The 24650-nt window shown below is 42.4% G+C and overlaps 1 protein-coding gene across 1 annotated transcript; it reads right to left on the bottom strand.

Moving 5' to 3' along the window:
• Positions 1-2013: 2013 nt before the first annotated feature.
• Positions 2014-3205, bottom strand: LOC125533457 (putative expansin-A30). The gene is made up of 2 exons (XM_048696978.1): positions 3015-3205; positions 2014-2920 (listed from the first exon to the last, which is right to left on the bottom strand). Exons 1-2 carry the CDS (start codon positions 3166-3168, stop codon positions 2295-2297), a joined length of 780 nt encoding a protein of 259 aa, XP_048552935.1. The 5' UTR covers positions 3169-3205; the 3' UTR covers positions 2014-2294.
• Between the last annotated feature and the right edge of the window lie 21445 nt (positions 3206-24650).

Below are 24650 nucleotides of genomic sequence, written 5' to 3'. Positions count from 1 at the left end.
AACCCTAGGCCACGTAGTAAGAAGGAGATGAAGCATACCCTTTTGCCCTCTTGAGGAGAAGGATGATTCTCTGCGTGCACTTTTCCATTCATGGATGTCAATCCGGAGCGGGTCTCTATTAGATCTGAATCTGGCAAATATCCTTGCTTGGCCAGGCGCTCCAGTTGGATGCGTGAGACGCCGCAACTGCCCCAGTCGCCTCTGACAGGGCCGTGAGGGCACCTCGAAGATCCCGCTTAGCTCGCCATGATAAGCTCTCAGGGTTGGACTTTGGAGAAGGGGAGCACTTGCGCGATTTTCTTGGAAACAAGAGTTGGGGTGTGTGGCAAATCCACACTCCCGGCTTGCAAATAAAAAGGGGAAAGGGCCGACGCTTTGATGTTGCGCCATAAAGCAGTCCAATTCCCCATAAAATGTGGTTACCAAGGTCAAAGATTAGACGCCATGTGCGACAGGGTCGGGCCCGCCCGACAGGGTCGCCAACCTAGCCGAAGACTTTTTAAAACTGAGCTAGAGGAATCATTCATAGGAACTTGCCTATCGAGCCAAAGACTCCGGAACCGAAGTCCAAGAACGTCATCCTCGACATCGAAGACCGGTTCAGGGGCTACTGACGGTGTCCTGGACTAGGGGGTACTAACCTAGTCTACCCATGCTCCTCGGATTGGGCTAATGGGCCTTCATTCTTCTCAAGATGGACTCCAGAAGTTGCACGACGGGGCGTGATCAGGACTGCATCTACCGAAGGCTTGACGTATACTCCAAGACTTCTCATGCCGCCTCCACGCTAAGATACCGACCTTGTAACCCTAGATACCCTACCTGGCGTGTATATAAGCCATAGGGTTTAGCCCATAGAGGGGACATCAACGCAATCTCATTCACCTAGTCCTAGAGTTAGAACACATCTTACGATCCTGAGGTAAATCAACTATGTACTCGATACATCCATATCAATATAAACAAGAGCATGACATAGGGTTTACCTCCAGCAAGAGGGCCTGAACCTGGGTAAACATTAGCTCCTTGTTCTTGTTACCATCTGTACAAGATCCACAACTCGGGACCACCTAACCCGAGGTATGGCTATTTTCACACCGACATCGGTGTTCTCAAGGCTTTCGGAAGGCCAATGCCCAGAGATCAACTATGATCAATGGCCACAATTAGAACAAGAGGGATACTACCTATATATCCTCAATGGTCTACATTTTATGAAGAAAATCTCCGAGCCCCAAGGAGAGAAGAGGGCTAGGTTTTCCAAAGAACAAGGGAGTGCTAGAAATGATGTGGAGCGTGCATTTGGTGTGCTCCAATCTTGTTGGGTTATTGTTCGGTGTCTTACTAGAACATGGAGCACTAGCACTACATGGGAGGTAATGACAGGTTGTGTGATCATGCATAACATGATCGTAGAGGATGAGCGTGATGACAACTTCTATGACCAAATATGGGATTATGAGGATGAGTTGGTTGAGCTCGAGGGAGAAGCGGCAACTTTTGCACGGTTCATCCAATTTCATCATGAAATACGTGATCAAGCAACTCACATTCAACTTCAAATGATTTGGTTGAACATATGTGGACTCACATAAAAAACCAATGTTATATCTGCTCTTTTTCTTTCAATTTATTTGCTATAATTTTAAATTTATGTGGTTGTAAAACTATGTGATTTCTATTTGTTTGGTTGTAAATTATCTGACTTATTTATTTAATAATGATGTTTTGTTCATTTGTTTATTTGATGTAAATGTGTAGAATGTCTAAAATAAGAAAATTTAGATAAAAAACAGCGGTGCGGATCAAATGGATTACCCGTTGGAGGCACCAGTCAGAAAAGAGCGGACAAGGGGTAGACACCGCCCCTCCTGACCACCTAAACAAATAGAAAGCGGACAAATCCAACGTCCGTTTGGTTCGGCCGATTGGAGTTGGCCTTAGGGCTGTACCAACTTTAGTCTTTAGTCTATCCACCAGCCACCTCTGATTGTATACAAAGACGTGCACACGGAAAATTCTTAATTGAACTAAGCTTTTTAGGCACAATACAATCTGCAAATCTTTTGCTTTGATCGTGCTGCAGAGTTTCACTGTCAGTGCGTGCGTCAAACCCCCCGCTCTTCACATGGACGGGGGCAACGCGCGAGAGTGGTCCTAGAGAGAACTGAAAATAAGGAACGACGCAACGAAAACGGTAGAGGGCAACGATCATCCCAGCATAGCACCGCAGAGCGTTGTCAGTGTCACAGCTCCTGCTTCTTGTGCTGTGCCTCAGACCTTCGCTTGGACTCCTATTTGAAGTTGGCGCGAGCCTGGTACGTGAGCCCGATGCTCCAGCTTGCCGGCGCGGCGTCGGCGGCGACGATGGTCAGCCCGGTGGTGTAGGAGGTGAGCTTGAAGCTCAGCGCCTGGCCGCCGAGCTGCCCGAACGCCTGGTACGAGGCGCCCCAGTTGTGGCTCATGCGCAGCCACCCCATGCCGCCATTGCCCTTCACCCACATCTCCCCGACGTCGCCGGCGCCGCCGACGTTGGTGACGTACACCAACAGCCAGTGCGGGTTGCCCTGGAACGCGAACCGGATCCCGCCCTTGCGCATGCACGGCACCCTGCGGTACATGACGGGGACGATGCCCGCATGCCAGTCGGCCATCTTCTTGAAGGCCGGGATGGCGAGGTCGAAGTGGGTGCGCGGTGGGTTGCACCAGCCGCCGTTGTTGGTGTCCTGCGCCCAGTTGGGCGGGCACAGGTTGGTCGCGGTCACCGTGATCACCGGCGAGCCCCTGTAACAGGCCGTAGCTCCCACGCACCGGATCTGGTAGCACGTCCCGCACCCGTAGCCGTCCAGGAACAGCGTCGAGCTCAGCGCCGCTGTGTCCGCGCCGTACCCCGCCGTGATGTCGTACCCGCACGCCCCGCCTGCGAGAACACAAGCACGATACATCAGCATAACAAGGAATAAGCATGCATGGTCATTGACCAATGTAGTACGTGTGCGGTGCAGGCGACGTACCCATCGTCTCGGCTGTGGCCTCGTCGCCGTAGAACGTAGCGTGGGCGGGAGTCCACTGCATGGCCCTGAACCTGGCGTCCACGGTGGTGGCCACGCCGGCAAGGGAGACGAGGAGGACCAAGACGGCCGCGGACTTGGACGCAGCAGAAGCCATTGCCTTCGCTTCGCTTTGCCTTGTAGCAGTGCTCTCTTCTTGGGTGAGCTCTGTAGAAGATGGCATGGGGCGAGTGGATTTATAGTGTGCACTAATGTACGTCGGATTGGATCAATCAGTGTGGCAGTTAGATCAGCCGGTGATGATTGAGGAGGAACATATATCGTTCAATCTTCGGGCCAAGTCGTGCCTGCACGCAGTCGCGAAATCGTGGAGATTTGTACGGCGTGCCATACGTGCGGGCAAGGAACCGAGCTGTACTCTGTTATTCTGCCGTTTTGCTGGTAGACCGGATTTTGTATATTTTTCTCCTTCGAAAAGGAATTTCGCATGTTGGAACTGTGTCTTTTAATTTCTGATCACGATATGTTATTTTTCTGGGAGAAATCGGATAGGTATACATTATTATTCTAGATTGGACAAAATTACATATACAATGAACAGGCCGGGTGTCTCCCCCGCAGTTCCCTTTCCGAAGAAGCAGCTGATCTTGGCCGTCGGATCAATGATTAAGTAGCCACGGGCATGGAAGGCCGGACCTCACTCAAATAAAATCATTTTTTCAAGCTTATTTGCTTGAGCTGTAAAGAAAAGAGCAAAGCAATTCCAACATAAATTGTTCATCGTAATTTTTTTTCTCTATGCCTTTCTGTAGACCCCCCTAGTAGATAAGGTACTTAAAACAAACTCAAAACTAGCACTACTGACACAGGCTGAAGAGAATGACCTTGAAAAATAATAAGGTCTTAACATCATCGATTATGCGAGGGGTACCATTACTATGTGTGGTAAATGTGACTTCCCGACACATGTTCTAGACTACTTTTCGTGTGGTTACAATTGTGTGTTGCGCGTTTTACCCTACTCTGTGAGGTTCAATGCAATCTTGCCTCGCATCCACTCAGCATACATGTTACTTTTGGCTACGTTGAAGGTTGAATATCATATTAAGTTTCACCATTGGAACAAGTCTAACAACTTTTTGAGTTTGGTAGTCGTGTATGGCGCATCTTAAGAGGAGTTTTGTTTTGTTTTCCTTAAGAAAATTGTTATACATGTCATGATAACCAACATCCAATGTTCATTTTTTTGGGGGGGGGGGGGTATTTTGTTATCAACGTGAGAAGAGCAGTGACCGGTTGGACAAGCGATGACCTTTCATGTTCAGTTATGTCATTCATAGCTTGGACCTATGGAAGATCACCGTGTTTGGTCGCGAGTGTACTTGGCTGGACAGTCAACCGGTTCCCACTTATGAAAAACTTGACCGGGTTCTAGTAACCACCAACAAGGAATATAAGTTTCCCCTAGATTCATTACGGGCATTGCAAAGAATAAATGCTTTATCGGGTCATGCTCAACTGCTAACTGATTTTGATCAAACTTCCCAATCAAGTAAACATCCTAAGTTCAAACTCGAGTTGAGATGGCTTACTAGTGAGGGCTTTGCCGATCTGGTTAAGAAAGTTTGGGCTAGATAACAATGAGGTAATACACCCATTCAACGATGGAATTCTAGGATCCATGATTGCGATGATTCCTACATGGATGGGCTAAGCATATCGTCGATCAATAAAAGCGAAACATTGATGTTGCCTTCCATGATTGACAAGCTCAATAATATCACGGAGGTACGACCACTATCCTATCTAGATATTGAGAAAAAAGCCAATTAAACAAGTGGATATCCCGTCTCTTGCATGAGGAAGAAATTACATGGTATCAGCATACAGTTATAGTTTTTGGCTCACAGAAATGATAATGCGAAATACTTTAATATGCTCGCTAATGAGAGGTATAGGAAGAAACATATCTTTGTGCTCGACCAGGGTGAGGGTCGTATTTGTTTGGGCATGTAGTATTTCAAAAAAATCATACGCACACGCAAGATCCGTCTAGGTGATGCATAGCAACGAGCGGGGAAGAGTATGTCTACGTACCCTTATAGACCGAAAGCGGAAGCGTTATGAAACGCGGTTGATGTAGTCGAATGTCTTTGCGATCCAACCGATCAAGTACCGAACGCACGGCACCTCCGCGATCTGCACACGTTCAGCTCGGTGACGTCCCTCGTACTCTTGATCCAGCTGAGGCCAAGGGAGAGTTTCATCAGCACGACGGCGTGATGACAGTGATGATGAAATTACCGACGCAGGGCTTCGTCTAAGCACTACAATGATATGATCAAGGTGGAAATCTGTGGAGGGGGGCACCGCACACGGCTAAGACAACTGTCAACTTGTGTGTCTATGGGGTGCCCCCTCCCCCGTATATAAAGGAGGGGAGGAGGGGAGGGCCGGCCCTCTCGATGGCGCGCCCAAGGGGGAGTCCTACTCCCAGTAGGAGTAGGTTCCCCCCTTCCCTAGTTGGAGTAGGACAAGAAGGAAGAGGGAGAGAGAGGGGAGGAAAGGGGGGCCGACCCCCCACCCAATTCGGATTGGGCTTGGGGGGGGGGGGCTCCACCTGGCCTCCTCCTCCTCTCTCCCACTAAGGCCCAATAAGGCCCATTGACTCCCCGGGGGGTTCCGGTAACCCCCCGGTACTCCGGTAAATGCCCGAACACATCTGGAACCATTCGGATGTCCAAACATAGCCTTCCAATATATCAATCTTTATGTCTCGACCATTTCGAGACTTCTCGTCATGTCCGTGATCACATCCGGGACTCTGAACTACATTCGGTACATCAAAACACATAAACTCATAATACCGATTGTCATCGAACGTTAAGCGTGCGGACCCTACGGGTTCGAGAACTATGTAGACATGACCGAGACTCACTTCTGGTCAATAACCAATAGCAGAACCTGGATGCTCATATTGGTTCCTACATATCCTACAAAGATCTTTATCGGTCAAGCCGCATAACAACATACGTTGTTCCCTTTGTCATCAATATGTTACTTGCCCGAGATTCGATCGTCGTTATCTCAATACCTAGTTCAATATCGTTACCGGCAAGTCTCTTTACTCGTTCTGTAATGCAACATCCCGCAACTAACTCATTAGTCACATTGCTTGCAAGGCATATAGTGATGTGCATTACCGAGAGGGCCCAGAGATACCTCTCCGACAATCGGAGTGACAAATCCTAATCTCGATCTATGCCAACTCAACAAACATCATCGGAGACACCAGTAGAGCATCTTTATAGTCACCCAGTTACGTTGCGACGTTTGATAACACACTAAGTGTTTCTCTGGTATTCGGGAGTTGCATAATCTCATAGTCATAGGAACATGTATAAGTCATGAAGAAAGCAATAGCAATAAACTAAACGATCATAGTGCTAAGCTAACGGATGGATCAAGTCAATCACATCATTCTCTAATGATGTGATCCCGTTCATCAAATGACAACTCATGTCTATGGTTAGGAAACTTAACCATCTTTGATTAACGAGCTAGTCAAGTAGAGGCATACTAGTGACACTCTATTTGTCTATGTATTCACACATGTACTAAGTTTCCGGTTAATACAATTCTAGCATGAATAATAAACATTTATCATGATATAAGGAAATATAAATAACAACTTTATTATTGCCTCTAGGGCATATTTCCTTCAGTCTCCCACGTGCGCTAGAGTCAATAATCTAGATTACATTGTAATGATTCTAACACCCATGAAGTCTTGGTGCTGATCATGTTTTGCTCGTGAGAGAGGCTTAGTCAACGGGTCTGCAACATTCAGATCCGTATGTATTGATGACCCACAAGTATAGGGGATCTATCGTAGTCCTTTCGATAAGTAAGAGTGTCGAACCCAACGAGGAGCAGAAGGAAATGATAAGAGGTTTTCAGCAAGGTATTCTCTGCAAGCACTGAAATTATCGGTAACAAATAGTTTTGTGATAAGGTAATTGGTAATGAGTAACAAGTAACAAGTGTAAATAAAGTGCAGCAAGATGACCCAATCCTTTTTATAGCAAAGGACAAGCCTGGACAATTTCTTATATAGAGAAAAGCACTTCCGAGGACACATGGGAATTATCGTCAAGCTAGTTTTCATCATGTTCATATGATTCGCGTTCGGTACTTTGATAATTTGATATGTTGGTGGACTGGTGCTTGGGTGTTGTCCTTACTTGGACAAGCATCCCACTTATGATTAACCCCCATTGCAAGCATCCGGAACTACAATAGAAGTATTAAGGTAAAGCTAAGCATAGCATGAAACATATGGATCCAAATCAGCCCCTTATGAAGCAACACATAAACTAGGGTTTAAGATTTTGTCACTCTAGCAACCCATCATCTACTTATTACTTCCCAATGCCTCCCTCTAGGCCCAAACAATGGTGAAGTGTCATGTAGTCGACGTTCACATGACACCACTAGAGGGATGAGAACATACATCTCATCAAAATATTAAACGAATACCAAATTCACATGACTACTAATAGCAAGACTTCTCCCATGTCCTCAGGAACAAACGTAACTACTCACAAAGCATATTCATGTTCATAATCAGAGGGGTATTAATATGCATAATGGATCTAAACATATGATCTTCCACCAAGTAAACCAACTAGCATCAACTACAAGGAGTAATCAACACTACTAGCAACCCACAGGTACCAATATGAGGTTTGGATACAAAGATTGGATACAAGAGATGAACTAGGGTTTGAGATGAGATGGTGCTGGTGAAGATGTTGATGAAGATTGACCCCCTCCCAATGAGAGGATCGTTGGTGATGATTTCCCCCTCCCGGAGGGAAGTGTCCCCGGCAGAACAGCTCTACCGAAGCCCTACATTGGTTCCGCCAAGGTTCCACCTCGTGGCGGCGGAGTCTCATCCCGAAAGCTTGCTTATGATTTTTTTCTCCATGAAAGACTCCATATAGTAGAAGATGGGCATTGGAGGGCCACCAGGGGGCCCACGAGGCAGGGGGGCGCGCCCCCACCCTCGTGGCTGGTGGGTGGACCCCTCTGGTACTTCTTGCGCTCAGTATTTTTTATATATTCTAGAAATAACTTCTGTGAAGTTTCAGTACTTTTGGAGCTGTGCAGAATAGGTCTCTAATATTTGCTCCTTTTCCAGCCCAGAATCCCAGCTGCCGGCATTCTCCCTCTTCATGTAAACCTTGTAAAATAAGAGAGAATAGGCATAAGTATTGTGACATAATGTGTAATAACAACCCATAATGCAATAAATATTGATATAAAAGCATGATGCAAAATGGACGTATCAACTCCCCCAAGCTTAGACCTCGCTTGTCCTTAAGTGAAAGACGAAATCGAAAAATATGTCCACATGTTTAGAGATAGAGGTGTCGATAAAAATAAAATATGGACATGAGGGCATAATGATCATTCTTAGAACAACAACATATATATATATATATTGTCATATGATCTCTTATGCTAAAGTAACAATTCAATCACAATTTCAAGTATGAATCATAAACTTCATTGAGAACCAACAAACTCTAATCTCTGTCGTTGAGGCAATTGCAATTTATCATAACATAGGAAAGAGTCAATATAAGAGCTTTTCAGCAGGTCCACATACTCAACCATCTTTTAGTCTTTCACAATTGCTAACACCCACGCAATATTTATGGGTATGAAGTTTTAATTGGACACAGAGAAAGATAGGGGCTTATAGTTTTGCCTTCCAACGTTTTACCTCAAGGGTAATGTCAACAATAATAGTTCATTAAGACTCACGTCCAATTAGCTATATATATCAGGATCTTTCCAACACATTGTGCTTGCCAAAGGATAAAATGTAAAAAGGAAAGGTGAAGATCACCATGCCTCTTATGTAAGGTAGAAGATAAAAGTAAAAGATAGGCCCTTCGCAGAGGGAAGAAGAAGTTGTCGTGCGCTTTTATGGTTGGATGCACAAAATCTTAATGCAAAAGAACATCACTTTATATTGCCACTTGTGATATGGACCTTTATTATGCAGTTCGTCGCTTTTATTTCTTCCATATCACAAGATCGTATAAAGCTTATTTTCTCCGCACTAATAAGTCATACATATTCAGAGAGCAATTTTTATTGCTTGCACCGATGACAACTTACTCGAAGGATCTTACTCAATCCATAGGTAGGTATGGTGGACTCTCAAGGCAAAAACGGGTTTAGGGATATTTGGAAGCACAAGTAGTATCTCTACTTGGTGCAAAGAAATTGGCTAGCAAGAGAGGGAAAGGCAAGCTCAACATGTTGGATGATCCATGACAATATAATTTATCTCGGATGTAAGAAAACATAACCCATTACATTGTCTTCCTTGTCCAACGTCAACTCTTAGCATGTCATACTTTAATGAGTGCTCACAATCATAAAAGATGTCCAAGATAGTATATTTATATGTGAACCTCTCTTTCTTTATTACTTCCTATTAATTGCAACGATGACCAAAACTATGTTTGTCAACTCTCAACAACTTTTATTCATCATACTGTTTATATGTGAGCTCATTACTCTCCATAAGATCCATGTGATCTCTTTGTTTCTTTTTATTTCTTCTCTTTCATTTTATTCCCTCAAGATCATAGCGAAATAATAAAGCCCTTGACTCAACACTAATCTTTATTATATAGCTCACGGACTCGATTACATAGAAGGATCATAAAGCAAAACTCACAACTAGATCATACTAAAACTTTATTCTACTAGATCAAGATATTATCAAAGGGATCGAACTAAGAAAAACGGTAAAGATAAAAGTGATGGTGATACGATACCGGGGCAGTCCCCCAAGCTTGGCAGTTTCCAAGGGGAGTGCCCATACCAGATACTCAGTTCTTCTTTGTTGGTGAAGAAGGTGGAGTTGTTGATGATGTAGGCTTGTCGTCCCTCTTCCAACGCATAGGCTCACCATCATAGAAGGATGATCGAGTCTCCTGAATCCTCAAATCTGCAGCCAAACTCACCCTCTTGAATCTGTATTCATACTCACAGTTTTGATTTTGTAGGTCATAGATCTGGGCTTGGAGGTGCTCGATTTTCTCATTAAGCTTGAAGATGGCCTCCCCAATGTCCTTGACGTCCAGCTTGTGGCTGTTGGTGAACTCCGTGATCATAATGTGATTGGAGTCGAGTCCACGCTCCACCATCTCCTGACACTTGAAAACTTGTTGCTCCAATGCCTCAAGCCTTGCCTCCGTGCTTCCGGTCTTCCTTGGTCCCTCAACATCGCGCATGTGCAACAACCCCTCACGCATCTCAATGGTTTGATGGTGTTGCAGCACCTCCACGAGGTAGGAGTTGATGACCTTCTCGAAGAACTTGTCCTTGGGGGCACTTGAAGGCGACATGACGACCTAGATCTGTCAGAAAAACAGCTCGAAACAAAGACAAGAGATATTTGCGTGATATGGTGGTCAAAACCTTCGGGAGATTATATAGTGATTTTTTACCGACCAAAAGAAGTATTGTGCAAGAAAACGGAGTCCGGAGAGCGCACGAGGTGCCCATGAGGAAGGGGGGCGTGCCCTCCACCCTCGTGGAAGCCCCGTGTCCTTTCCGATCTGCTTCTTATTTTCCTATTTTCTTAAATATTCCAAAACGGAGAAAAATTGCCATTAGAACTATTTTGGAGTCGGTTTACTTACCGTACCATGTACCTATTCCTTTTCGGAGTCTGAAACGTTCCAGAAAGTGTCCCTTATATATTCCTCCGGTGTTACAGTTTCAACAACATTAGTTTCAACATTTATGGGATTACCTGAGATATAATGTTTGATTCTTTGACCATTTACCACCCTCGGATTTGTGCCTTCGAAGTTGTTGATTTTTATGGTACCGAAACGATAGACCTCCTCGATAACGTAATGACCTTCCCATTTAGAGAGAAGTTTTTCTGCAAAAAATCTTAAACGAGAGTTGTATAGCAATACATAATCACCTACATTAAACTCACGCTTTTGTATCCTTTTGTCATGCCATCTTTTAACTTTTTCTTTAAACAGCTTGGCATTCTCATAGGCCTGGGTTCTCCATTCATCAAGTGAGCTAATGTCAAAAATCCTCTTCTCACCAGCAAGTTTGAAGTCATAATTGAGCTCTTTAATAGCCCAATATGCCTTATGTTCTAATTCAAGAGGTAAGTGACATGCTTTACCATAAACCATTTTATACGGAGACATACCCATATGATTTTTGTATGCAGTTCTATAGGCCCATAGTGCATCATCAAGTTTCTTGGACCAATTCTTTCTAGATCTATTAATAGTCTTTTGCAAAATTAATTTGAGCTCTCTGTTACTCAATTCTACTTGACCACTAGACTGTGGGTGATAAGGAGATGCAATTCTATGATTAACATCATACTTAGCATGAATAAAATGTGAACCACCATCAGTCATTAAATATCTTGGGACTCCAAACCATGGGAAAATAACTTCTTTAAGCATCCTAATAGAGGTGTTATGATCAGCACTACTAATTGGAATAACTTCTACCCACTTAGCAACGTAATCAACAGCGACTAAAATATGTGTGTACCCGTTAGAGGAAGGAAAAGGTCCCATATAATCAAAGCCCCAAACATCAAATGGTTCAATAACAAGTGAATAATTCATATGCATTTCCTGACGTCTACTAATATTATCAATTCTTTGACATTCATCACAAGACAAGACAAACTTACGGGCATCCTTGAAGAGAGTAGGCCAATAAAAACCGGATTGCAATACCTTATGTGCAGTTCTATCTCCAGCATGGTGTCCTCCATAAGCCTCGGAGTGACACTTGCGTAGGATATGTTCATGTTCATGCTTAGGTACACAACGTCTAATAATACCATCTACTCCTTCTTTATAAAGATGTGGGTCATCCCAAAAGTAATGTCTCAAATCATAGAAGAACTTTTTCTTTTGCTAGTATGTGAAACTAGGTGGTATAAATTTAACAATAATATAATTAGCATAATCAGCATACCATGGAGCAGTATGAGAAGCATTTATGACATTTAATTGTTCATCAGGAAAGCTATCATCAATAGGTAGTGGGTCATCAAGAACATTCTCTAACCTAGACAAGTTGTCTGCAACGGGGTTCTCAGCTCCCTTTCTATCAATAATATGCAAATCAAATTCTTGTACCAGGAGAACCCATCTAATAAGTCTAGGTTTAGCATCTTGCTTTTCCATAAGGTATTTAATAGCAGCATGATCAGTGTGAATAGTTACTTTAGAATCAACAATATAAGGTCTGAACTTATCATAAGCAAAAACAACTGCTAAAAATTCTTTTTCAGTAGTAGCATAATTTCTCTGGGCATTGTCTAGAGTTTTACTAGCATATTGAATAACATTTAATTTCTTATCAACTGTTTGCCCTAGAACAGCACCTACAGCATAATCACTAGCATCACACATAATGTCAAAGGGTAAATTCCAATCAGGTGGCTGAACAATAGGTGCAGAAATCAATGCTTTCTTAAGTATTTCAAATGCTTCTACACAATTATCATCAAAGAAAGAAGGAACATCTTTTTGTAATAGGTTAGTCAGAGGCCGAGAAATTTTTGAGAAGTCCTTAATGAACCTCCTATAAAAACCGGCGTGACCAAGGAAGCTTCTTATACCTTTAGTGTCCTTGGGACATGGCATCTTTTCAATAGCATCAAATTTAGGCTTGCCAACTTCAATACCTCTTTCAGAAATTTTATGCCCCAAGACAATACCTTCATTAACCATAAAGTGGCATTTCTCCCAATTCAGAACAAGATTAGTTTCTTCACATCTCTGCAAAACTCGATCAAGGTTGCTCAAGCAATCATCAAAAGAGGATCCATAAACAGAGAAATCGTCCATGAAAACCTCACATATCTTTTCACAAAAGTCAGAAAATATAGCTATCATGCATCTTTGAAAGGTAGCAGGTGCATTACATAAACCAAAAGGCATATGTCTATAAGAAAAAGTACCGAAAGGGCAAGTAAAAGTGGTCTTTGCTTGATCATCAGCTGACACAGGTACTTGAGAGAAGAAGAGTAACCATCTAGAAAGCAAAAATGTGTGTGTTTGGATAATCTTTCTAGCATTTGATCAATAAAAGGCAAAGGGTAATGATTTTTTAGTAGCTTTATTTAATTTGCGGAAATCAATTACCATCCTATAACCTGTAATAATTCTTTGCGGAATCAAGTCATCTTTATCATTAGGAACAACAGTGATACCTCCCTTCTTAGGGACACAGTGGACAAGACTTACCCACTGACTATCAGCAACGGGATAAATTATACCTACCTCAAGGAGCTTTAATATTTCCTTTCTTACCACTTCTTTCATCTTAGGATTAAGCCATCATTGGTGATCAATAACTGGTTTGGCGTATTTCTCCAAAAATATTTTGTGTTGACATAGAGTGGGACTGATGCCCTTAAGATCATCAAGAGTATATCCAATAGCAGCACAGTGCTTCTTTAGAGTTTTCAATAATTTCTCTTCCTCCTTCTCTGAAAGGTTAGCACTAATAATAACATGATATATATTCTTTTCATCAAGATAAGCATATTTAAGAGTATTAGGTAATGGTTTAAGCTCAAACACGGGATCACCCTTGGGTGGAGGAGGATCCCCTAGGATTTCAACAGGAAAATTGTGTTTCGGAATGGGTCCTTGTTTAAAGAATACTTCATCTATTTCCCTTCTTTCATTCATAAACTTATCATTCTCATGGTCTAGCAAATATTGTTCTAAAGGATCATTAGGAGGCACAACAATAGAAGCAAGACCAACAATTTTATCTTTACTAGGCAATTCTTCATCACGGGGTTGTCTACGAAATTTAGAAAAATTAAACTCATGAGACATATTGTCCAAACCAATAGTAACAACATCCTTCTTGCAATCTATCTTAGCATTAACAGTATTCAAGAAGGGTCTACCAAATATAATGGGACAAAAGCTATCTTGAGGGGAACCAAGAACAAGAAAATTAGCAGGATATTTAACTTTCCCCCACAAGACTTCAACATCTCTAACAATCCCAGCTGGTGAAATAGTGTCTCTATTGGCAACCTTAATTGTGACATCAATCTCTTCTATCTCAGCAGGTGCAATATCATGCATAATTTCTTTGTATATGGAATGAGGTATTGCACTTGCACTAGCACCCATATCACATAAGCCATGATAGAAATGATCTCCTATTTTAACAAAAATAACAGGCATGCCTACAACAGGTCTATGTTTATTTTTAGTATCATGCCTAGCAATTCTAGCAGCTTCATCACAGAAGTAAATAACATGCCCATCAATATTATCGGCCAAGAGATCTTTAACCATAGCAATATTAGGTTCAACTTTAACTTGCTCAGGGGGTTTGTGTGTGTCCTAATATTACTTTTGTTGACTACAGTTGAAACTTTAGCATGATCCTTTATTCTAACAAGGAAAGGTGGTTTCTCAACATAAGCAGTAGGAACAATAGGATCATTATAAGTGATAGTATTTTCTTCAACTTTAATAGGTGCATCTACTTTTACTTCAATGGGAGGATTATATTTAAACCACTTCTCCTTAGGGAGATCAACATGAGTAGCAAAGGATTCACAGAAAGAAGCTACTATCTCAGAATCAAGTCCATATTTAGTGCTAAATTTACGGAAAACATCGGTATCCATAAAAGATTTAACACAATCAAACTTAGGTGTTATACCTGACTCCTTACCTTCCTCGAGATCCCAATCTTCAAAGTTGCGTTTAATTCTCTCCAATAAATTCCATTTGAATTCAATAGTCTTCATCATAAAGGAACCAGTGCAAGAAGTATCGAGCATGGAGCAATTGTTGTTAGAAAGTCGAGCATAATTTTTTTTAATAATCATTTCTCTTGAGAGCTCATGATTGGGGCATGAATATAACATTGACTTAAGCCTCCCCCAAGCTTGAGCGATGCTTTCTCCTTCACGAGGCCAAAAATTATATATATAATTACGATCACGATGAACAAGATGCATAGGATAAAACTTCTGGTGAAATTCCAATTTCAATTGCTTATAGTCCCATGATCCCATATCATCACATAGCCTATACCATGTCAATGCATCTCCCTTCAAAGATAAAGGGAAGACCTTCTTATTGATAACATCATCGGGCATACCTGCAAGCTTAAATAATCCACAAACTTCATCCACATAGATTAAGTGTAAGTCGGGATGCAATGTTCCATCTCCTTCAAAAGGATTAGCTTGCAGTTTCTCTATCATACCCGAAGGAATTTTGAAGTAAACATTTTCATTTTCAGTAGGTCCAGTAGGTTGAGGAGCAACTATTTGCTCTACCGGTCGGGGTGAAGATACCCCAAACAAGCCCCTCAAAGGATTACTTTCCACTGTAACAAGTGACAGTAAATTTCAGCACACTATATAAATTTTTCCTTACCAAATTCCACCTACCAAAGGCGCTACACTCCCCGGTAACGGTGCCAGAAAAGAGTCTTGATGACCCACAAGTATAGGGGATATATCGTAGTCCTTTCGATAAGTAAGAGTGTCGAACCGAACGAGGAGCAGAAGGAAATGATAAACGGTTTTTAGCAAGGTATTCTCTGCAAGCACTAAAATTATCGGTAACAAATAGTTTTGTGATAAGGTAATTGGTAACGAGTAACAAGTAACAAGTGTAAATAAAGTGCAGCAAGATGGTCTAATCCTTTTTGTAGCAAAGGACAAGTCTGGACAATTTCTTATATAGAGAAAAGCGCTCCCGAGGACACATGGGAATTATTGTCAAGCTAGTTTTCATCACGTTCATATGATTCGCGTTTGGTACTTTGATAATTTGATATGTGGGTGGACCGGTGCTTGGGTGCTGTCCTTACTTGGACAAGCATCCCACTTATGATTAACCCCCATTGCAAGCATCCGCAACTACAACAGAAGTATTAAGGTAAACCTAACCATAGCATGAAACATATGGATCCAAATCAGCCCCTTACGAAGCAACACATAAACTAGGGTTTAAGCTTCTGTCACTCTAGCAACCCATCATCTACTTATTACTTCCCAATGCCTCCCTCTAGGCCCAAACAATGGTGAAGTGTCATGTAGTCGACGTTCACATGACACCACTAGAGGGATGAGAACATACATCTCATCAAAATATCGAACGAATACCAAATTCACATGACTACTAATAGCAAGACTTCTCCCATGTCCTCAGGAACAAACATAACTACTCACAAAGCATATTCATGTTCATAATCAGAGGGGTATTAATATGCATAATGGATCTGAACATATGATCTTCCACCAAGTAAACCAACTAGCATCATCTACAAGGAGTAATCAACACTACTAGCAACCCACAAGTACCAATCTGAGGTTTGGATACAAAGATTGGATACAAGAGATGAACTAGGGTTTGAGATGAGATGGTGCTGGTGAAGATGTTGATGGAGATTGACCCCCTCCCGATGAGAGGATCGTTGGTGATGATGATGGTGATGATTTCCCCCTCCCGGAGGGAAGTATCCTCGGCATAACAGCTCCGCCAGAGCCCTAGATTGTTTCCGCCAAGGTTCCGCCTTGTGGCGGCGGAGTCTCATCCCGAAAGCTTTTTTATGATTTTTTTCTCCACGAAAGACTCCATATAGCAGAAGATGGGCATCGGAGGGCCACCAGGGGGCCCACGAGGCAGGGGGCGTGCCCAGGGGGTAGGGCGGGCCCCCCACCCTCGTGGCTGGTGGGTGGCCCCCCTCTGGTACTTGTTGTGCTCTGTATTTTTTATATATTCTGGAAATAACTTCTGTGAATTTTCAGGACTTTTGGAGCTATGCAGAATAGGTCTCTAATATTTGCTCCTTTTCCAGCCCAGAATCCCAGCTGCCGGCATTCTCCCTCTTCATGTAAACCTTGTAAAATAAGAGAGAATAGGCATAAGTATTGTGACATAATGTGTAATAACAGCCCATAACGCAATAAATATCGATATAAAAGCATGACGCAAAATGTACGTATCATGTATCTTGCAAATCTCTATGTCTCCCTCATTGACTTGATTGCGGATGGAATTGAAGCGTCTCTTGATGTGCTTGGTTCTCTTGTGATATATGGATTCCTTTGCCAAGACAATTGCACCAGTATTGTCACAAAAGATTTTCATTGGACCCGATGCACTAGGTATGACACCTAGATCAGATATGAACTCCTTCATCCAGACTCCTTCATGTGCTGCTTCCGAAGCAGCTATGTACTCCGCTTCACACGTAGATCTCGCCACGATGCTCTGCTTGGAACTACACCAACTGATAGCTCCACCATTCAATAAAAATACGTATCTGGTTTGTGACTTAGAGTCACCCGGATCAGTGTCAATGCTTGCATCGACGTAACCATTTACGACGAGCTATTTGTCACCTCCATAAACGAGAAACATATCCTTAGTCCTTTTTAGGTATTTCAGGATGTTCTTGACCGCTATCCAGTGATCCACTCCTGGATTACTTTGGCACCTCCCTGCTAAACTAATAGCAAGGCACACATCGGGTCTGGTACAAAAATTGCATACATGATAGAACTTATGGCTGAAGCATAGGGAATGACTTTCATTTTCTCTCTATCTTCTACAGTGGTCGGGCATTGAGTCTGACTCAACTTCACACCTTGTAACACAGGCAAGAACCCTTTCTTTGCTTGATCCATTTTGAACTTCTTCAAAACTTTATCAAGGTATGTGCTTTGTGAAAGTCCAATTAAGCATCTTTATCTATCTCTATAGATCTTGATGCCCAATATATAAGCAGCTTCACGGAGTTCTTTCATTGAAAAATTCTTATTCAAGTATCCTTTTATGCTATTCAGAAATTCAGTATCATATCCGATCGGCAATATGGCATCCACATATAATATCAAAAATGCTATAGAGCTCCCACTCACTTTCTTGTAAATACATGCTTCTCCAAAAGTCTGTATAAAACCATATGCTTTGATCACACTATCAAAGCGTAGATTCCAACTTCGAGAGGCTTGCACCAGTCCATAAATGGATCGTTAGAGCTTGCACACTTTGCTAGCACCTTTTGGATCGACAAAACCTTCCGGTTGCATCATATACAACTCTTCTTTAAGATATCCATTAAGGAATGCAGTTTTGACATCCATTTGCCAAATTTCATAATCATAAAATGCGGCAATTGCTAACATGATTCGGACGGACTTAAGCATCGCTACGGGTGAGAAGGTCTCATCGTAGTCAACTCATTGAATTTGTCGAAAACCTTTTGCAACAAGTCGACCTTTGTAGACAGTAATATTACCTTCAGCATCGGTCTTCTTCTTGAAGATCCATTTATTCTCTATGGCTTGCCGATCATCGGGCAAGCCAACCAAAGTCCACACTTTGTTCTCATACATGGATCCCATCTCAGATTTCATGGCCTCAAGCCATTTTGCGCAATCTGGGCTCGTCATCGCTTCCTCGTAGTTCGTAGGTTCGTCATGGTCAAGTAACATGACCTCCAGAACAGGATTACCGTACCACTCTGGTGTGGATCTTACTCTGGTTGACCTACGAGGTTCGGTAGTAACTTGATCAGAAGTTTCATGATCATCATCATTAGCTTCCTCACTTATTGGTGTAGGAATCAGTGGAACTGATTTCTGTGATAAACTACTTTCCAATAAGGGAACAGGTACAGTTACCTCATCAAGTTCCACTTTCCTCCCACTCACTTCTTTTGAGAGAAACTCCTTCTCTAGAAAGGATCCATTCTTAGCAACGAATATCCTGCCTTTGGATCTGTGATAGAAGATGTACCCAACAGTCTCTTCTGGGTATCCTATGAAGACACATTTCTCCGATTTGGGTTCGAGCTTATCTGGTTGAAGCTTTTTCACATAAGCATCGCAGCCCCAAACTTTAAGAAACGACAACTTGGGTTTCTTGCCAAACCACAGTTCGTAAGGTGTCGTCTCAATGGATTTCAATGGTGCCCTATTTAACGTGAATGCAGCCATCTCTAAAGCATAACCCCAAAATGATAGCGGTAAATCAGTAGGAGACATCATAGATCGCACCATATCTAATAAAGTGCGGTTACGACGTTCGGACACACCATTACACTGTGGTGTTCTAGGTGGTGTGAGTTACGAAACTATTCTGCATTGTTTCAAATTTATACCAAACTGGTAACTCAAATATTCTCCTCCATGATCAGATCGTAGAAACTTAATTTTCTTGTTACGATAATTTTCCACTTCACTCTGAAATTCTTTGAACTTTTCAAATGTTTTAGACTTATGTTTCATCAAGTAGATATACCCATATCTGCTCAAAATATCTGTGAAGGTCAGAAAATAACGATACCCGCCACGAGCATCAACAATCATCGGACCGCATACATCAGTATGTATAATTTCCAATAAGTCTATTGCTCATTCCATTGTTCCGTAGAACAGAGTCTTAGTCATATTGCCCATGAGGCATGGTTCACAAGCATCAAGTGATTCATAATCAAGTGATTCCAAAAGCGCATCAGCATGGAGTTTCTTCATGCGCTTTAGACCAATATGACCTAAACGGCAGTGCCACAAATAAGTTGCACTATCATTATTAAACTTATATCTTTTGGCTTCAATAGTATGAATATGTGTATCACTACTATCAAGATTTAGTAAAAATAGACCACTTATCAAGGGTGCATGACCATAAAAGATATTACTCATATAAATAGAACAACCATTATTCTCCGATTTAAATAAATAACCGTCTCGCATCAAACAAGATCCAGATATAATGTTCATGCTTAACGCTGGCACCAAATAACAATTATTCAGGTCTAACACTAATCCCGAAGGTAGATGTAGAGGTAGCGTGCTGACGGAGATCACATCGACTTTGGAACCATTTCCCACGCGCATCATCACCTTGTCCTTAGCCAATCTTTGCTTAATTTGTAGCCACTGTTTCGAGTTGCAAATATTAGCAACAGAACCAGTATCAAATACCCAGGCTCTACTGCGAGCATTAGTAAGGTATACATCAATAACATGCATATCAAATATACCTTTCACTTTGCCATCCTTCTTATCCACCAAATACTTGGGGCAGTTCCGCTTCCAGTGACCAGTCCCTTTGCAGTAGAAGCACTCAGTCTCAAGCTTAGGTCCAGACTTGGGCTTCTTCACTTGAGCAGCAACTTGCTTGACGTTCTTCTTGAAGTTCCCCTTCTTCCCTTTACCCTTTTTCTTGAAACTAGTGGTCTTGTTGACCATCAACACTTGATGCTCCTTCTTGATTTCTACCTCTGTAGCATTTAGCATTGCGAAGAGCTCGGGAATCGTCTTATCCATCCCTTGCATATTATAGTTCATCACGAAGCTCTTGTAGCTTGGTGGCAGTGATTGAAGAACTCTGTCAATGACACTATCAACTAGAAGATTAACTCCCAGCTGAGTCAAGTGATTGTGGTACCCAGACATTTTGAGTATATGTTCACTGACATAACTATTCTCCTCCATCTTGCAGCTACAGAACTTATTGGAGACTTCATATCTCTCAATCCAGACATTTGCTTGAAATATTAACTTCAATTCCTGGAACATCTCATATGCTCCATGACATTCAAAACGTCGTTGAAGTCCCGGTTCTAAGCCGTAAAGCATGGCACACTAAACTATCGAGTAGTCATCAGCTTTGCTCTGCCACGTGTTCATAACATCTGGCGTTGCTCCTGCAGCGGGTTTGGCACCTAGCGGTGCTTCCAGGATGTAATTCTTCTATGCAGCAATGAGGATAATCCTCAAGTTACGGACCCAGTCTGTGTAATTGCTACCATCATCTTTCAACTTAGCTTACTCTAGGAACGCATTAAAATTCAATGGAACAACAGCACTGGCCATTTATCTACAATAACATAGACATGCAAAATACTATCAGGTACTAAGTTCATGATAAATTAAAGTTCAATTAATCATATTACTTAAGAACTCCCACTTAGATAGACATCCCTCTAATCATCTAAGTGATCACGTGATCCATATCAACTAAACCATGTCCAATCATCACGTGAGATGGAGTAGTTTTCAATGGTGAACATCACTATGTTGATCATATCTACTATATGATTCGCGCTCGACCTTTCGGTCTCAGTGTTCCGAGAACATATCTGCATATGGTAGGCTCATCAAGTTTAACCCGAGTATTCTGTTTTTGCAAAACTGGCTTGCACCTGTTGTATGTGAACGTAGAGCTTATCACACCCGATCATTATGTGGTGTCTCGACACGACGAACTATAGCAATGGTGCATACTCAGGGAGAACACTTATACCTTGAAATTTAGTGAGAGATCATCTTATAATGCTACCACCGTACTAAGCAAAATAAGATGCATAAAGGATAAACATCACATGCAATCAATATAAGTGATATGATATGGCCATCATCATCTTGTGCCTTTGATCTCCATCTCCAAAGCACCGTCATGATCACCATCGTCACCGGCTTGACACCTTGATCTCCATCGTAGTATCATTGTCGTCTCGCCAACTATTGCTTCTACAACTATCGCTATCGCTTAGTGATAAAGTAAAGCAATTACATGGCGATTGCATTTCATACAATAAAGAGGCAACCATATGGCTCCTCCTAGTTGCCGATAACTGTGTTAAAAACATGATCATCTCATACAACAATTTATATAATCACGTCTTGACCATAGCACATCACAACATGCCCTGCAAAAACAAGTTAGACGTCCTCTACTTTGTTGCTGCAAGTTTTACGTGGCTGCTACGGGCTTAGCAAGAACCGTTATTACCTACGCATTAAAACCACAACGCGGTATAGTGATTGCTTTTTGATCTTCAGAAAGAACCCTGTTCATTGAATCTGATTCAACTAAAGTTGGAGAAACAGACACCCACTAGCCACCTGTGTGCGAAGCACGTCGGTAGAACCAGTCTCGCGTATGCGTACGCATACTGTCGGTCTAAGCCGCTTCATCCAACAATACCGCTGAATCAAGAATCAACTAGTGACGGCAAGCAATATGTATATACCCATGCCCACAACTCCTTTGTGTTCTACTCATGCATATAACATCTACGCATAGACCTGGCTCGGATGCCACTGTTGGGGAACGTAGTATTTAAAAAAAATTCCTTTGCACACGCAAGATCCATCTAGGTGATTCATAGCAACGAGCGGGGAAGAGTATGTCTACGTACCCTTGTAGACCAAAAGCGGAAGCGTTATGAAACACGGTTGATGTAGTCGAACGTCTTCGCCATCCAACCGATCAAGTACCGAATGCACGGCACCTCCGTTATATGCACACGTTCAGCTCGGTGACATCCCTCGTACTCTTGATCCAGCTGAGGTCGAGGGATAGTTTCGTCAGCACGACGGCGTGATGACGGTGATGATGAAGTTACCGACGCAGGGCTTCGCCTAATCACTAAAATGATATGACCAAGGTGGAAATCTGTGGAGGGGGGCACCGCACATGGCTAAGACAACTATCAACTTGTGTGTCTATGAGGTGCCCCCTCCCCCGTATATAAAGGAGGGGAGGAGTGATACGACTCCGTCGTATCTATAATTTTTGATTGTTCCATGCCAATATTCTACAACTTTTATATACTTTTGGTAACTTTTGATACTATTTTTGGGACTAGCATATTGATCTAGTGCCCACTGCCAGTGCCAGTTCCTGTTTGTTGCATGTTTCTTGTTTCGCAGAAAATCCATATCAAACAGAGTCCAAACGGAATAAAAATGGATGGGGAATATTTTTGGAATACTTGTGAGATATGGGAAGAAAATCAACGCGAGACGGTGCCCGAGGGGGCCACGAGGTAGGGGGTGCCCCCTGGGCGCGCCCCTGACCCTCGTGGGCCCCCCGTAAGGCGGTTACTTCTCTTCTTTGGCCGCAAGAAAGCTAATTTTCGGGAAAAAATTCAGGGCGAAGGTTTCAATCCAATCGGAGTTACGGATCTCCGGATATATAAGAAACGGTGAAAGGGTGGAATCCCAGAACGCAGAAATAGAGAGAGACAAAGAGACAGATCCAATCTCTGAGGGGATCTCGCCCCTCCTGTGGCATGGAGGCCATGGACCAGAGGGGAAACCCTTCTCCCATCTAGGGAGAAGGTCAAGGAAGAAGAAGAAGAAGGGGGCGTCGGAACGCCGCCGGGGGCCATCATCATCACCGCAATCTACACCAACACCTCCGCCATCTTCACCAACATCTCCATCACCTTCCCTCTTCTATCTACAGCGGTCCACTCTCTCGCAACCCGCTGTACCCTCTACTTGAACATGGTGCTTTATGCTTCATATTATTTTCCAATGATGTGCTACCATCCTATGATGTATGAGTAGATTTTCGTTGTCCTATCGGTAATTGGTGAATTGCTATGATTGATTTAATTTTCTTGTGGTTATGTTACTGTCCTTTGGTGCCCATCATATGAGCACGCGCGTGGATCACACCATAGGGTTAGTTGTATATTGATAGGACTATGTATTGGAGGGCAAGAGTGACAGAATCTTTAACCTAACATAGAAATTGATGCATACGGGGTTGAAGGGGGACCAATATATCTTAATGCTCTGGTTCGGTTTTACCTTAATGAACGTTAGTAGTTGCGGATGCTTCCTAATAGTTCCAATCATAAGTGCATAGAATTCCAAGTCAGGGATGACATGCTAGCAGTGGCCTCTCCCACATAAAACTTGCTATCGGTCTAGTAAAGTAGTCAATTGCTTAGGGACAATTTCGCAACTCCTACCACCACTTTTCCACACTCGCTATATTAACTTTATTGCTTCTTTATCTAAACAGCCCCTAGCTTTTATTTACGTGCACTTTATATTTTTGCAAACCTATCCAAAAACACCTACAAAGTACTTCTAGTTTCATACTTGTTCTAGGTAAAGCGAACGTCAAGCGTGCATAGAGTTGTATCGGTGGTCGATAGAACTTGAGGGAATATTTGTTCTGCCTTTAGCTCCTCGTTGGGTTCGACACTCTTACTTATCGAAAGAGGCTACAATTGATCCCCTATACTTGTGGGTTATCAAGACCTTTTTCTGGCACCGTTGCCGGGAGCAATAGTGTGGGGTGAATATTCTCATGTGTGCTTGTTTGCTTTATCACTAAGTAATTTTTATTTGTTGTTCTAAGTTGTTCTCTATCTTTAGTTATGGATATGGAACATGAAATACCAAAAAAATAGGTGTACCCGCTACTCATGGAGATGGGGAACCTCCCAAAACCCTCGATGCTGATTATGTGAAAAATATTATGTACTACTTTGATAATCCCAAGAAAACCCCATTCAATTATGTAATGGGAGACACATTGGATCAACGTGAATACTTTAGGGATTATCGCTTGACTCAAAAAGGGAAACTATTATGGGATCAAATTCATATGTTGCATTGGTATGCTCGGGAACTATGTTTGAGATATGATTATACTTGTTGCTCTAGGATGAAGGCTCCACACCTTCCCTTTTCATGAAAATTTAATGATGATAAAACCTTGGCTTCTTATGCTAATGGTA

Source organism: Triticum urartu, chromosome 1, assembly GCF_003073215.2.
Source record: "Triticum urartu cultivar G1812 chromosome 1, Tu2.1, whole genome shotgun sequence".
Classification (NCBI taxonomy): Eukaryota; Viridiplantae; Streptophyta; class Magnoliopsida; order Poales; family Poaceae; genus Triticum; species Triticum urartu.
The sequence above is the reverse complement of the archived record's forward strand: the minus strand, read 5'-3'. Positions and strand labels throughout refer to the sequence as shown.